The 17531-nt window shown below is 38.2% G+C and overlaps 1 protein-coding gene across 1 annotated transcript; it reads right to left on the bottom strand.

Moving 5' to 3' along the window:
* Nucleotides 1-2793: 2793 nt before the first annotated feature.
* LOC124172610 lies at nucleotides 2794-15609 on the bottom strand. Its single transcript, XM_046552053.1, has 8 exons — nucleotides 15595-15609; nucleotides 15342-15479; nucleotides 13185-13352; nucleotides 8522-9122; nucleotides 3796-3896; nucleotides 3483-3711; nucleotides 2979-3356; nucleotides 2794-2867 (listed from the first exon to the last, which is right to left on the bottom strand). The coding sequence occupies exons 6-8, from the start codon at nucleotides 3703-3705 to the stop codon at nucleotides 2794-2796; spliced, it is 675 nt and encodes a 224-aa protein (XP_046408009.1). The 5' UTR covers nucleotides 3706-3711; nucleotides 3796-3896; nucleotides 8522-9122; nucleotides 13185-13352; nucleotides 15342-15479; nucleotides 15595-15609.
* Nucleotides 15610-17531: the final 1922 nt, after the last annotated feature.

Genomic DNA, 17531 nt, shown 5'->3' with positions numbered 1-17531 from the left:
GCTATCGGGTGATCGGCGTCTCGAGCGGAGAACACGGGCTTCGTCAATGACTCACTTGATAACGTCGCCGTTGCTACTGGCGTGCCGCTATCCTTCAATGCCTCAAATTCCGCTTCGAGCGATTTTACCCTGCGTTCGTCTATTTCGACGGCATTTTCCTCGTGCTTTTTAAGATTTGCAATGTCATTATAAGAGCGTTCTAGAGCGTTTGTGCGCACCTCTAGGTTTTCAACTTGTGAATCAACCACCCTTAGACATTCATCGCGATCATTTTTCGCGATCTCATTCACCTTTTCTAGGCAATGAGTTTCACCATTGTTTAGTTTATCTTTAATGACGGACTTTTCCTGCCGTAGAATATCATGACAACTATTAACTTCCTGCATTAGAATACCATGACAACTCCTAACTTCCTGTCGTAGATTATGATTAATTTCCTGACGCAATGCTTCATTATTTGTACTCATCTCAGAGCGCATGCTCTGTATGGCTTCTTTATTAGCGTTAATCTGAGCGCTTATCTTTTGTAACATCAATAAGATTGTTTTATTAGACACATAATCATCATTAGAATCGTGACTCGATTCGGTTCGGCTGGCTTCGCCCCCCTTGTCACCTTCACGCTGTGTTTTACTTTGCCCATTCATGCCGGAACCCGGCGTATCTAACAGCATTCCCCGGAATGTGTCAGTTAAATCATCGGTTCCCGAATTCGCGCTCTTGTCGTCGGAGTCGTCTACTTCGTTCGCGACCTCCCGATACACGGTAAACGCGGGTGCCTTATCGTCGGACGTATCCATAATTGAATCCCCTTAAACAGCAGGAATAAAACAAAGGGATACCCCAACGACCCGTAGACCACCATTCATCGGCCACAAACACCAAAAAAAATAGAAAAGAAAACCGACAACGCAATGGTACAAGAAAAACACACAATCGGATTCAAACTTGAGAATGGATTGCCAATGGCGTGACACTATAACTAACAAATGGTCGACTAACCTGAACCCAATTACATAATAATCACGAGTTGGCTCGTGGTCACGCGCATTCATATGGGTGAAATGCACTAATAGCTGACGCGAGCGCCGAATGATCAAAATGTGCCAATACAGTGGCATCGAAAACAAACATTAAAATTAAATGGAAAGTTTTCTCGTGATCGAGCTGCGCGTTCATGGCCGCCAGATGTGACGGTACGCGCCCAACACGCCGTTTGATCAAAACGTGCCAACCTCGTGGCATCAAAAACGAACATTAAAATTAAATGGCAAGTTCTCCCCTGATCGAGCCCCGCGTTGTCGGGCGCCAGATGTGACGGTACGCGCCCAACACGCCGTTTGATCAAAACGTGCCAACCTCGTGGCATCAAAAACGAACATTAAAATTAAATGGCAAGTTCTCCCCTGATCGAGCCCCGCGTTGTCGGGCGCCAGATGTGACGGAACGCTCCCGTGAGCCATGCACCGTCGAACTGAGATTATTATCCGAGTTCTTAATTTTTCGTAGGTTCTGGGGCTCGCGGTCAAGATGGGAACTCGCGGCATTAAACGCAATGGCACAGCAAGGGGATGAATGACCTCGTACACAGCGAATAACTGTCATACAAAAATTTATTAGAGAAAAATAAACGAACACTTCTGTCCTTAAACGCTAATGAGGGATGGAATAGTGATGATGAATTGGGCGAGACATCAATGATACACTTGCAAAAATAAAAATGAAGCAAATATGCCATACACAAAAGAAAAAAGAAATCTTATATCTAATAAATGAGGGATGAGATGATTATTGGGGTAAATGAACAAAAATGGACAAAAATAACACTGTATACTCTCAGAGATTGCTATGACACGGGCACTCGAAATCTTGCTGCACTTCAAAGGCAATTATGAGTAATGTTCGTCGTTCTACTTTCAAATGTTACATGCTCCACGTTCTGTTCAATCAAAAATGAGTCTGACGTCAACCAGAAGGGATGACGAGAACGGGAGAATCGTGATACAATTAAAAATGGTCTTCAGACCGAGAAAGAGAGACGTGAGTTTGTGTCAGAAGCCACATGAGTATTAGGATGACACACGTGCACACTGGGGGACTTTCTTCGTACAGGGCGCGTGGGCTGGCTGGAGCGGGGGAGGGATCGGGATTATTTCCCCGTCCCGGGAGAGGGTTTAGAGTACTTAAGTGTCAAAGACGGCGGGTCCGAATCCTGGCCGCCGGGTCACGATGCGTCGATCGCGGGGAACCACCTCCCGCAAATCCTTGGACGATGTCGTGATGTCCTGACGAAAAAGCAAGGACACTTTTCTCGTGTCTCGCTGTACTCCACGCTTCTCTCTCCGCACGCCCTTCCCCTGGTCGCGTTGCCCGACCTCCGAAATTGCCGTAGCCCTCGTCTGCCGCAGCCCCGTCTTGTCGCCCCACCTTGGCACTGTCACAGCTGACCTCCGTCTTCTCTAGCGGATCAACTGCCGCTTTCTCAGGAATCCGAACCCACATCCCACAATACCGGGCCTTATATACCCATTACAAAACAAAAGACATGCTAAATTCTAGCAGACAACACGGGAAAAAGAAAAGAAGGTCGCTCATCACTCGCTGTTGCCGCGCGCCAATATGAATCGGGGAGAAGAGCTGGACGCAGAATGCGCCGTGACGAGGCTTTTCGTCACAATATATTGAAGCCAGGGTGCAGCAAAACCTAAAATAATGAAAGAGGCATTAAGTGTTGAACATTGTAACGTTTGAAAATCTCGAGATAAATACTACGCTGAAAGGTGGCTTACCGAGTCATCCAAAGGGGTGTTTTTTTAAATATTTCCTTGCATGCCTTAGCAAAATGTCCCCCCTTTCCATGTCGTCTACTGGAAATGAACGGATGCTAATTTTTAGCGATGCATGGATCAAATAACGAGATTCTACCCGTTATACGTTTAAGGTATTCCAGATTTTTTTTCCTAAACACAACGACATACCTGCATTCGCCAACTCCGAGTCAATTGAAACCCTAGAGGGTAGGCCATCCAACTCAATCAGGGTATTCCCCTCATTTATCACGCCACTTTGCAAAGGCACTGGCACAGGAGTTGCGCCTGCAGGAGCCGGGAAGTGGAAGTCTTGGGAATCTTCCTCTCCGAGGGCAATGCCAATGGCAGTGGAAATGGGGTCCCTGTTCCCAGGAAAATTTACGGCGGGCGCAGAATTCTTACATTTCATCGCCCTCCTCATCCCACCTTTCGCCCCCTCCTGCACCTTGCCCACAAGCTTCTCGACCGCCTCTTTCGGGGACGAATTACTTTTATTGAGAGGCTTCTCAAATTCTTCCTGGGATTCTTTTATCTCCGAAAGTTTTCCTGAAACAGGTTAATAACAGTTCGTACATAAACACGGCATATCTCGCTGTTACACGAGGGTATCGTGAAAACAAACTACTGATAGGTATATTGGGCATTAAAAATTTTCAGAGAATTGTAACTTACCACCAACTGCTATGGTCAACACTTTCTCAGGCACTCCATCCCACAGCACCTGGTACTCCCCTCCAACTATTGCCTCCGTTTTAATAAGTGATCCTACATTCGTTGTAATCCCTGTACTCTCGTCGGAGTAAAAGTAGAAGCAGGCCCTCTGCTTCAACTCTCGTACGCTCCGGGAAGAGACGCTGCACATGGAGTCGTCGGAATCCTCTGGCATCAGATTCATCTTGCACTGAGAAAAATAACGATGATATGAATTGGAAGCCACTCGAATTGACTCAAACCGTCAAACAGTAACTGATTAGGTTTAACTTACCCAAGTACTCTCTTCAGTCACACCGAAAATGCTGAACTACTTCGTTCTATGGCAGCTACCGAACTGTTTCCGACTATGCCGTGATCAGGAATTGGCGTGGTCTATGACGTCAGTAACGGAAGCACATGGAGCGAAATCAACGGAAGTCCTTGTTGATCAAGTTGTATTATAAGTAATATTACATAATGGAAAAATGAGTGAATAAATAACTCAAGTTGTCACTGTATGCTTAATTTTAATTAATTTGAATGATATATAACCATCATGTATTGTTAATATTATAAAAATTTAACGTTCGTATGACTCATTATACGCAGTTGGGTAGTTTGGTTGTGGTGGGAATTATAATACCCGTGGTGGTAGGTATCTACGTAGCACAGACACCAAAGGTCGTAGAAATTCCTTTTCAGTGCGTATTTGCGTTTAGTACTAACGATTAAAAAATGCCGAAAGGGCCGTACTCCGAAAATTCTAGGACAACGAAATGGAGACGTAGGAAGACAATTGATGGCGCACTTGGAAATTACCTAAGTAATGCGCCCATAGAAAATGAAACTCAGGAAAGGCGCAAAAAGGAAGTTGGAAGCCCTGCAACTGAGAAGGCTCCTTTAGAACCGGATTACTTTAATTTAAACGACAACAATGGTATGTAATAATATGAATACATTCTGATTTATATATGCCTCGGGTTTAAGGAATGGTTTTTCTCAGAGCTAGGAATTCTTGTCAATGTTTGGATTATGGTCGTACTTGATTGAAATTTTTTTTGACCCCTAATAATAACTCATTTCCACATCTTCGCAACTTAATCTTCCATATTGTCTCTATTATTCTAGGGTTGTGATTCAGATGAGATGGCATCCAGTACATCAGAATGCAGTGCACATCAAACTCCGGGTGGGTAAAATAAAATTCTCGAAAAGTATAAATCTCATATAGAATTTAAATTTCATCAGTCATGTTGTCTTATTTGCTCCATTTGATGAACTTATTTGTGTGCACTGGAGTTACTTCCATTGATGTATTTGTTTCCATTTATAGGTATAACCTTGGAGAGAAAAGAGTCGAGTAAAATTTCTGGTGACGATGAGGACTCTAGCTCTGAAGGCTCTAACAATTTCTCGGACAGTTATAGCTTTTCAGAAAGCTTTTCTGAAAGTGAAAATGAACCAAGTATCGAAAGCTTTCAGTACTTAGGTGGTGAAAAAATTTACTATGGGACAAGTATAAAAGTTCTTTAGAGTGCTGTTATGATGATGTCCCTTTTTCTCCATTTTAAAATATCATATGAATGCATGTCCAAAGTCATTGACTTTTTGATTTTCCATCTTCCAAAGGAGAACAAGGTTGTTATGAGTATGTACTCACTAAAAATGTTTTTCGACCTCGGTAGTTTTGATCCAAAGAGGTTTTGTAATAATTGTGGTAAAGAAGTTCTGCAAGATGGTAATTGTTGTAATTGCCCTAATGCAAAATTTTCTAATTTGCCCAGTTAAAATGCAAATAAGGGCCTTGTTTAAAAGAAACGATTTTGTTTATGGTATATCACAGAATTATCATAGTAACAAGAAAACCTCATCTACGCTGGAAAATGTAACTCTTGGATCTCTTTACAATCAGTTCAAGCATGTCGTTAGTGGGGTTTTTGACTTCACTGTTATGCTCTACACTGATGGAATGCAGTTGTATAAGTCAACAAAGTTGTGTGTCTGGCCAATTTTGTTTGTTATAAATGAGCTACCATACCACATTCGGTACTTGCCTCAGAATGTCATTTTTGGTGGCCTTTGGTATGGACCTCAAAAGCCAAATTTTTCTGCCCACATGCTTCCCATGCTCAAAATATTCTCCTCCCTCAGATATGGAATTGAATTAATTTTGCCCTGTGGTGATGTCACTAAAGTGAGATGCATTTTATTGAATGGAATTGCTGACCTCCCAGCTAAAGCATTACTTTTAAACTTAAAGAATTTCAATGGATTCTTTGGATGCCCTAAATGTCTAATTAAGGGCGAAAAAATAACATTAGCAGGCAGAAAAAATCATTTATTATAAGAGTTCTGTAAATTTCACACTGCGAACAAATAAAGAGTCTACAAATCACTGTGAAGAGGCTGAAAGAACCCAGAAGCCTGTGTTTGGATTTAAAGGCATAAATGCTATTGCAAGAATTTGTCCGGATTTCATAAGAGGAATGGGTATCGATACCATGCATTCGGTCTTTGGGGGTGTGTGTAAGAAACTAATACACCTTTGGTTTGGTTCTTGTTATAAAAATTGTACATTTTCCTTGTTCAAATATGTTGACATTCACGCCTGGCAAAGATAAATCCGGCAAATGTCATAAACCGAGCCCCGAGGTCCATAAGATCCCATTTGTCCTTTTACAAAACTAGTGAATACAAATACTTTTTACTTTACTGGGCAATACCTGTCTTGTGTGATGTCTTGCCTCCAGCACTTCTCTCTCACTTATTCCTACTTGTTCATGCAACATTTTACTGCATCAAGACTCTGTTTCTTTTAATGATATTGATGTCGCAGATTTGAATCTAGTAAGGTTTGTGAAGCAGCTGGAAATATTTCATGGGCCTCAGTTTATGTCTGCAAATGTCCATTCCCTGCTGCATTTAGCAAACAATGTAAGAGACTTGGGGCCTGCATTTGAAACGTCATGTTTCCCCTTGGAATCTTTATTGGGTACCATGAAAAAGTTCGTTAGTGGTACTCAATATGCAGAACTGAACATTATTGAGTCATTTCATATGGTGCAGAAGTTTCCCCTTTATGTCTCTCATTTAGAATATAACTCCTCGAGCAAAAAATTGTGGACAGTCTATATTTGTCCAAAAAGAAAATGGAAGAAATAAATGGAGAGAATTTTGTCATGGGCAAACTGCAAGAGATTTCTACAGTTTCATCATTTTTGCTGAGTACTTTAGGAAATCTTTTAGACATACATAATGCTTCTGTTCCAAAAGTTTGGGTATTTGGGCGGCTCCAGAAGGGAAAAGATTTAATAATCAGTAGGAGTTACATCAAAAGGGCTAGATGCTGTCCTTCCCTGGTCTTAGCAAAGAATAATTCCTTCTACAAGGTTAAAACTTTCATTAAGTTCAAAAAGTGCCACTGTACCACTGTATGCCACCGTGATAGTCATTATTATGCTGTAGTTACTGAATGCCATCTTGTAAGAATAAAAAAATGTACCTTTGAACCCCGTTATTACCGAGTTATCTATGTCTAATGAACCAACAAGTTTGAATGTTGATAAAATATTAGAGTTGTGTGTCCTAATTAAGGTTGAGAACAAATTAAACTGTTCAAGACGCCTAAATAAGATTGAAAAGGAATAAAAAGTAACTAAGAGTTAACTTGTTGTTGTATTTTACTAATATTCTTTCCTGATTAGAGATAAGTTTAATTCATTCCATTATCTGTTCTCACAGGCAATGCAAGCAAATTTACTCGCCGACTGTACCATGGTGGTATCACTCACTCAGTGTTTGTAAGCCGAAGGTTGGTTTTGTTAGATGAGGGTAGAGCTTAACCCAGACTAACCCAATGGCATGCGAAATTTGCACATTTAGGGTAGGGGGCAGTTCCTTTCCCTGGGCAACCTGCAATTTTCCACGAAGTTTGAAAGAAAATGTAATTAATAAGTTACTTCACTAGATACAATGTAGATATGGAAGCCATAATTGTACAAAAATTATTAATATCATCCCTAATACCACAGAACATAATTTTCTGCCTTCTACCATTAATGAGAAAAAATGTAGAGAAGCTAAATTATATTGTTAATCCTTAAAGTGTAAGGCCATTTGAAGTTCAGGGTAGGAACCAATTAGTATGGATAGAAATATTTTAGGTTGGCTACAATTCAATCCTATGTTAGAGATGTTTCATTGCAGTTTGTGCCGCAGTACACCTCTAGCAGTATTATGGCTCAGTTTGATCTGCAGTACAGTTCTAACCCTGTGATGCAGCATTGTTACAGTACAACTTGTGTTGTGCACAATGACGGGAGAAAGTATTTCCTATATTAATCCTATATTAATATTCCTATATTAATATAGGAAATACTTTCTCCCGTCAATAACTAGTTTAATTCCAGCCCTGTCAGAGTGCAGTTTGAGCCATAGTACAGTTCCAGTCCAGTTACCCAGCCCAGTCACAGTCCACTTTTAGCCACAGTACACTTCCAGTCATGTTTTCTAGCCCTGTCACAGTCCAGTTTGAGCTATAGTACAGTTCCAGTCCAGTTACCCTGCCCAGTCACAGTCCAGTTTGAGCCCTAGTACAGCTCCGGTCATGTTACCCAGCCCAGTCACAGTGCAGTCTGAGCTCTAGCACAGTGATCCAGCACTGTTACAGTACAGTTCTTCTCAAATTCTAGCTTCCATAGTACAGTCTAGTACAGAAGAGTTTACTGTGACTGTGCTAAATGCAAAGTTTAGTCCAGTTACAGTGCAGATTTAGTGCAGTCACAGCACAGATTTTTTTGCCTGAGAAGTCTTATGGCCAATGTGTTTTCATGGCACACGGACCAATTGATGCGCTTTGAACACAAGTGGGCAGATAAATGTGAGAAGGTTTTTCATTAATTTACACAACAAAAGCCCATAAAAGTTCTAATGAAGCGTTATCTTAGTCAAGTTAACTTATTCAAATTTTAGAAAGTTAGCATAAAGCTATTGTTTTCCTGGTAAAGCCTGAATCGTACCTTCATTTGTTTTGCCCCTCTCTGATCACTTGAGTGATAGCTTTTCCGGACCGATTAAGTATCAGCTTGAAATATCATTTTTCTGAATCACACAGTCCCTTCCGCAGTTGCATCTCCCATCATTTCCGATATCGCAGCTCCATGACGTTCCCATGATTGTGAAACTCTGCACTGCAATCTCTCCATACGAGTAAGCATTCCCATTGGCTGATATGACGTTTCAGCCACATAAAATGTGGCACGACGAGTGATGGAAAAGTAATGAGAATCCTCAGCATTATTGTGATCCTAAAAAAATGCACTCGAAGCTCAATTTAGAGTCATCATCCAATTAAACAAACACGTGATCACTCAAGCTATATTTTGTAAATGACAAATAATGATCGTGTGAATGAGTCTTCAGTGATATTGGAATATACCATGGAGGGCTGAAGTCATGTAGTTAGCAAAACTGCACTAAACAAAGCTAAAGTACACTCACCGAGTCATCCATTGCCAATGCGTCTGAGGCATCAGTCAAAATTAAGGCTTGACCTGTTGTGTGCATCAGAGAATAATTACCTTCACTGAGAGGGTCTTCCTTCTCCTCTTTTAGACTAAACTAGAATAAAAAGCTGAGTGTAAATCAAAAAAGGCAAAACAATAATACATGAGAATAATTATGCTAATGTTTGTAAGTATTAATTATAAAACTTCCTCATTAACATGAAAGTCAAAAGCATGTTGGCATATGATTTTAGTGACCAATTACTTTAAAATGGCTGATGTGACTAATTTATTCTGCACACATTGGTGTGGATTGCTTCTCTGATTATCTGCCATAGTAAAAGCGGGTAAAGTCTTCACCTTCAAACCCAGAGGTTGCAGGTTTGCATCCCAACTGGGTGGCTTTCCCCCATCCAGGTCTTGTATTAGGCTCCAGATATATGCCTCTCCTTCAATGAGATCATAGGCAAGGACTTAAAAGTCCTGAATTTTATTAATCAAAAAGATGAAACTACTATCACCATTCATTTTAATTTATCTTACAATAAAGGCCATATGTTCATTCGCCACTATAGGGTCAGCCCTACCAGCACTGCACCATACAAAACAGGGCAGCCAACTTTGTCTACTGATTACTACTGACAAATCTACATTATAATGCATATTAAGGGAAGTGAGCTCACATGGACCATATTGAAACGTATTGAAACACAGCAGAATAGTAACAGATATTACTACTGCATCATACCATCAAATGGAATAAATAATACAATTTGCTGAAGTATAGTAAGTACAATGGCAGAAAATATTAATGCACAGCTCATCGGTGTCAAGTGGACATCAAAGTGGACAATTCAGGAAATATATATATTCCAAAATTTTGTGCAAATAATACTCTCATGCAACCTTAAACCGGGGAAATAATCACATTCATTGCATTATGAGGATGTGCTGAAGATCCAGCTACGCATTCTGCCCCATATTCTCCGAAGTGTGCTTCATCCACGACTCAAATTGGATGGAGTTCACTCTAGTAAGGAAATCTGCAAACACAGCCAACATATTGGGCATTGACACCGCCTTAACATACAATCACTTCAGTGACACAGTGGGTAAAGTATCATGCAACAAATCAGAGGTTCCACGTACCAAGTCTCACACGAATGTTCCCTTGAAATGAGGGTGGAAGAGTAGCTCGTGACACATTGCACCTGCAGCTAATGTAAGGAGCCCTGGAGTGAGGCTGCATAAACTAAAACACTTTAACATCCTAAAATACCCTCACAATATGCTTGAATTATTCTAACTTATTCAGGACTCTGCCACCAATTTTTCTTACACGTATTCACCATGATAGGTTTGAGGTTACCATAAAGCCAGACCCTTCCCTTTATCTGTCACTTTTATGTTGAAACTATACACTGACCATGCATGGGGAAGTGGAACAACCTCAGCATGAAATGTAGCACCATAGGTCAATTATGTGTATGATGATCGATTTTATCTAGTTTATCCATAATAATTAAAAACTACCTTTTCAGTAGGCTGTACAATTGCCATTGTTTCTCAAGGACCCTACTAACATCATTGTTCCACCAGTGAAATTTTTTACCATAAATGTTCAGTTTTTTTTCAGAAAATATTAGTTCATTAGTAACCATACAATTTCTTAAAAGTATTTCCATGAAATATCAATGTTTTTATTATCAGCTTTAGCTACTAAGTCTGTGTACAATTAATTAAGCATCTAGACAAATTTAATGAAGTGCCATAAATCAAATTAATAAATATTCCTTTTCAATTTTACAAATGAGTCTACTCCAATTTTTTAAGTTGCAAATATTACTCTGTGATCATTTAAACTGTCAATAATATTCATTTGTATTATCAACCTATGAAAGCTTACTCCTAAAAGGCATAATGTTTAATTACATCTCTTAGACTTGTGAACTACTTGCGTGAGTGAATTGCTTGTGCGTTAAGAAACATCATGTTAATTTCCTTATTAATTGATTCCAGATTGCAGTGTATGAAAACCAAATTACAGTTGGGAGGTAAAAATTTCCCCAAATAATTTTTACATATTTCCTCTCCCTCAAAGTCAATGCAGATATTATATTTTTTAAATGATAAATAACATCAACTTAGGAGTTAAAAGGTCTATAAATAGAGCAAACTGGTTGCAAAAACTATTCTGTGGTCACTTTAACTGTCAATAATATTGATTTTCATCATGAACATAAGATGGCTTACAGCTAAAAGGCATATTGTTTTATTTCCTTTCATACTCTTCTCAACTACTTTAATATTGCCAAGTAGCTCAAGTGCCATTATTTGAGAACTGATTCAGTATTGGAGTACTTTAAAAAAATTCCATACTATATTTTCCTTGAGTTATCTGCAAAGATCGTTTTGATGTTCTGTATGCCTCTTTTAAAAATTAAAAAAGTATGATAATTTTGGATTCAAACCCTCCTAGACCTTTAACAAAACTACTGCACATATAGTAGACCTCCTCGGCCAAGGACCACTTATGGTAGATATAAAGTAGCCTGAACAAATATGAATCGAAAGATAGAAAAGCCCTTGTCACAGATCCTGAAATAAACTCTAATGGCACAACATGAGCATGAAATTTGTCAGCACATTCCATCTGCTACTCTTATTTCCCATGGGGTAAATGCTTGTGTAGTTTGATTCAGGCTATGGCGGCAAGGTCTCTTCCCCTTCCCTCCTTTTAAGCTCTTCGTGGCTTACAAGTGACCAATGCAGGTCACTTTATGTGCTAACCTCTGGAGTTTTAAACTGCACAGCCCCATCAGTTAAGTGTGACTCCTGGAGGTATAAATACTTTTGAAAACATTAGAACAAGGTAGACATCAATAATGAAGACTGAGTAAGTATTAATACAGTGCAGGTAGCTAGAAAGGTCTTTGTTAGACACATGTAACTATCACATACATGATGTAAGGTGGAAATTTTAAATTTTAGTGAACCTAGAAAGAAAAATCGAGTTCACATCAAAACGACATCCATTGTATCAATATGTTTATAACTTTACTCTCCCCAATGAATGGCCATTGAGATACATTAAAATGATTCTTCATGGGACATAGTATACAACAGTAATGTTGATCACATGCAAGTCACATGACACATTAAAATGTTATCAATGAGACACTAGAAGTATGCTGGGATCAAATGAGAGACATCATCTCCCTTCAACTATAATCCTTAAACCAATAGAAAGAATTTGGCTTGGAATCTACCATTGCAGTGAGTATTTGCAGCATGATAGTAAAAAAGAGACAATGTGAAGGAGATAAAATTCCATCCTCTAGAAGTTTGTTTTATAACATCATTTATAGTCCATTATAGTAAAAAGATTAGATGATATGAGAATTAAGTTTAAGGGTGCATGAAACTAATCTGGGGATTATTAACCTGGGATGATAATGATGAGTGCATTATATGTAAATGGTTTTCAAAAATGTCCACAGAATGGCAAAAGGGGATATAAGTATTTTCTCAACATCTGAAATGGAGTGCAGTAAAATCCTCATATATATAGAATTTCAAGAATTCCACCATGAAATAGTCTCCTAAAGTGAGTTACTAACAACGAATGCACTTTTATTGTGGTGATATATTTCTTCTAATGAGCAAATCAAGACATACCATCAAACGAAAAATTCTTTCTTTATATTTGTACCTACTACATGCATCTTTAACTCAAGACTATAGATATGTTACTAAAAATATCATGTTCCATAAATTACAGTCAAGGGAGAAGCATATTCCAGGCACATTCTGCATCATAGGATGACAAAACTGTAGGCTGTTTCTCATCAATGCACATATGTAGTTGATTAAGTGAAACCTATAATAGCATGGAAAGTCGAATTGCAGTCCACCATTGGCCCCTACATGAGATGAGTGACATTACTCTCAGAAGATTAGTAGTGTTATATAGCTAAGATTGACTGTTACACAAATATATTAGTGTTTACGTTTTGTCTCGTGTCGTACAACTGATGGTCACACAAGTGAGTGTGACTTTCCATAGAAATGACTACAGTTACACTGGGCAAAAGGAATTTCGTCATACAACCTAGTAAATGCCTAGAAATTAAGTTCATTTAACTTAGGTTTAACTGCAGATGAGAATATAGCTTACCATCACATTAGCTCTGGGTTGTTGGGAGTCTGGCACAGGAATGTATATTTCAGTCATTTGAACTGGGCAAGTGAGATGAGAGGTGCCTTGCATCACATCTTGAATGCAGTCTTTTGTGTCAGCATAAGACCCCAACTTGTCATCACCTGCCTCTTCCTCTTGGATATTCTGTGGAGAAAGCAACAGTGATGAACAACTCACCTCCTTCAGTGTCAAAAAATGAAGCATATTCCTAATCTTAATGAAACAGGATTTTTAATGTGTCATCCAAGCTATTGTTTAAACATTGAGAGGTGTCTGTTGATCAATAACCCAAAAGCTAAACAGATGCTGAAACTAAATTTTACAGGAAACTACTTGGTATGCTGACTCATACTTGGCCATATTACAACATCTTGGACCATGGAAGCAGAAAATATTTTTTTTAGTAATATAGCGTCTTAAAATATGAATCTTTGATGTGGAATGCTTTTGATGCATTTCTATTGTAATTGACCTCTTGTTCATAGATACTCAAACATGAAATCAGGGAGAGAAGAGGTAAATCTTATGTGTTGGCCATTTCTGAGGTGGAAACATATGAAATCATTAGCCTGATCTTGGATGGGAGACTTTAAGGAAAGCACCCAAGAAGAGATGAAAATGTCTATGGGCACAAAACATCATAGATGGGACAGCATTTAGAGATACTTGGGACCAATTTCAATGGTCAAGAGAGTAATGCCAGAACAGCCAATGTGCTGGATTGTGTACAGCACAACAAAGAGGGCAAAGAAGAACCTATGGAATTCTGACATCTCCACATCAATAGTCTGGTGGATGAAACCTATTAATTAAGCAGATTTTTTAATAAATAAAAGTAAACACAGCTAAGATGCTTTATGTGCTCTAAATTTATGTGAAACAGTTCTTCACTAAATAAATCAGCATGAAGTTGAATTTTAATGAAAAAAATCTCAACCAAATATTTCATTGCATTCTCAAAAGGGATATTTATTACCTCATACTCAAAATGCAATAAACTAAATTGATTATAAAAATGCAAAACGATTCAATTCCCCACACTATGGAATTACTTACAAATCAAAATTATAATGAAACTACACAGTGCAAAATATACTCAAAACACTTTCGTCAACAACCCCAAAAAAATGCAGCACATCTAATGGCAAGCCATAATTGTGAAGACTGTTACATACGATAATAAAATCAAATAATAAAAAATGGTAATTAATCACATAATCCACCTTTAAATTACTAAGGACTATTTGCAACTAGATGTTTCAAAGCATCAAAGTAACTTTCAACACTGGGCCACTCATAGATTAATTGTAACCCTCCTATTTTAATAAAATAAGTCTTGAGAATGGAAAATAAGTGTCTGAACCATAACCAGGTATGTCGTTATCAATAACGCAAACCCCAAGAATTCATATTAAAATATAAACAAGAGTTCACTAAAAACATATTTTTCGTGCGTTAGACCCTATGCTTAGCAACCGAGGAAGAAAATAATCTACACAGATATCACAGCTCATACATACTAATAAATGGTAAGAAATTTCCTTGAAAATTATCACATGCTTTGGTTAACTAAGCGAGTATTTTATGATGGATTGTGTCGCAGCCTGGTGGGTGGATTGCCTTGTGAGTTGTCATTTGCAAACTTGAATGTCCCACTTTGTTAGCTATGATTGTTTTGGAAACACGTAGTTGAATCAGGCAACAAAACAACTTCACTTATCTCCACTGAAACACCAAATGCAAGTTAACAAGCACTTTGCACGGATTCACAGATTGAGAAACACAGCTTACGGGAAACTGGGCTATTTTCACTATTCCGTCAACCATGTACGACGCCCTTTAAAGATCTCTAATATGCTCTATGTTTTAATCTCCGATGCAAGTAAAAATAAAGATGAATTTACTACTTTCAAGCAGTCATACAACAATCAATTTCTCAAGTTGTGTTATCAAGGGAATAATCAACAACAATTTTGAGTTTGGTCAAATTACTGCAATAATAAGTTGAATCCGCAATTAATTATCTACCTTGATTTCTCATTACTATCGGCAGCAAACCAAAGACTCCAACTTTACGTTCTGGGAAACGATACATGCACCAGTCTTCAAATAAGAAAATACGTAAATACTCACCCTATAGTAATTACTCCCACCAAATTTTCTCACGTTTGCGTCCGATTTTAAACATATCTTTTTGAGAACACCTAATTCCGTGAGCTTATTATAACATATTAGACTCAGGGTGGTAGGCAGACCATCTCCCACAGCAACCTAAGATAGCAATCAACACGCCATACAGTGAATGAATCTGAAATTATACTCATAACACGGTATAAAGAAATCAATATGCAAAAGAAACATCGATAAGATGTATCCTGCTACTTACTTCCAAACCGAGTAACCCAAGTAACATTTTTGGTTGGCCCTCTGTTGGCAGATGGTGGGACACAGCGGTTGGCCCATGGTATGATTTGGCCACCTCGCCAACCGTATCCCAACCAACGATTCCCCAACGATGGGCCAACAGAGCATTACAGTCGGGCCTTCGTATTCCCAACCCAAGGCCAACAAATCTCCAACGATATACCGTTGGCCCTTTTACATTCTGCCATCCGTTTCCCAACAAAAGCTATATTTTACTGGCATTTCTCATTTTTATAGAATTAAAGTTAAATTAATTTACCTTCCCACTTGATACGATACCGGTAAATAGAATCTTTACCTTTAACTCCCTATAAATCAAAATTAAATTAAATACATTAACAATCAATGCTATAGGACAAAGTAAGGTTACAGTGGTTAAAAGTGGTAAACAAAAAATCAATATCAGTTCAGAAAGTCCCCAACTTTTATTTTCGCAAATTAGGACAATTTTTATTAGGACAAAATTAGGAAAATTTCAACAGCACCTTTCCATATTACAATATGGCACACACAAAAACTGTCCATCTTCTTTGTAGGGCAACAAAACACACTTAGATAAAATCTGGGTGGACTGCAATTTGCATCCAGGTACTAATTTTATCACTACAAATATACCAATGGTACCACTTCGAAGAGGTAAATAAAAGAAATCCTCCTTAATTTCAAACATGTCACACTGCAAGATGTACACCCCTGAGTTATTTATTCCTATTCTCTGGTCTTCGGTAACGAAATCTTTAAGTTTAGTCCATTTTACTCAATAGGATTAATAAGTGCGAGATTTAGGGATATTAATAGGAATCACAGAAACACTGATTGAGTATAATAGTTGATGCATTTTCCATAAAATAATAGTAGTGCAGATGTTATTTAGGTTTACTCATACAAATTCAATCTCATTCTCTTCAGAGGGGACTAAATCACTCACTTTGTCCATTGAAACACTGTTTTCATTAAAACTTCCACGTATACTAGATATGCCACAATCTGAAAAAAATATACATATCGATCTATCTAAATTAATGATGAAAAGTTTAAAATTCCACGAAACTATCTGTTTAAGGTAACATGATTTTAGGAATGCCAGTTTTGTAAGACTTACCAAATGAGGTCAATGACTTATTTTTGTTAGAAGCACTCGACTTATTTTATTTAACTGCTATCACAAAGACATAGTGAATGATTAACATATAAAAGCAATCCCTAACAACCAAAACTTGTTTGGTTGTTAGGTTGCTACCCACGTAAGACACTGCCTCCAAAAGGCGCCTTAAAGGTGCCTTTTTTAAGGCAAGGCACTGCCTTCAAAAGGCACACACAAGGCGCCTATAAGGTGCCTATCATCTTCTAGCTTAAATGCGCCTTTTAGGCGCCTTGGAAAGGCACCTCAAAAAGGCTACTTGAAGGCACATATAAAATTTTACGTTTACTATGCCTATAAAGGTTGTACAATGGAATTGCATTTATGAACCAATTTCCAGTACAAATATCGGCTACCCCAGTAACAATTTTTTCAATTTATATAAATACAGGGTTCTCAAGCATAACTTAAAAAAATAATATTACCTGCTTTTACACTTAGGATATTAATGCAGCAAAATATAAAAAATTACAAACTCAATTATCAGGGCATATCAGCTACACTAGTTGCAATTCCTAAGTGTGAGTATTTTTTCAAGGACTCATTCCCAATAAAAATTAAATAAGAAAATGTTTTCTTTCATTCAAAAATCTATTGTCCCCAAAGGACATGCCTGAAAAATTAATTAATCGGGCAATTTCACTGATGATTTCACTCTCAATCTTGCTCCCTGGTGGAGCACTTACCCCTTCATTGACCCCTTGATTCTGAAACAATTATGCAATATATCACCATAATATCTACTATAGTATGGTTCT

Source organism: Ischnura elegans, assembly GCF_921293095.1.
Source record: "Ischnura elegans chromosome 13 unlocalized genomic scaffold, ioIscEleg1.1 SUPER_13_unloc_1, whole genome shotgun sequence".
Taxonomy (NCBI): domain Eukaryota; kingdom Metazoa; phylum Arthropoda; class Insecta; order Odonata; family Coenagrionidae; genus Ischnura; species Ischnura elegans.
Note: the sequence above shows the minus strand (reverse complement) of the source record. Positions and strands in the feature narration are given on the sequence as shown.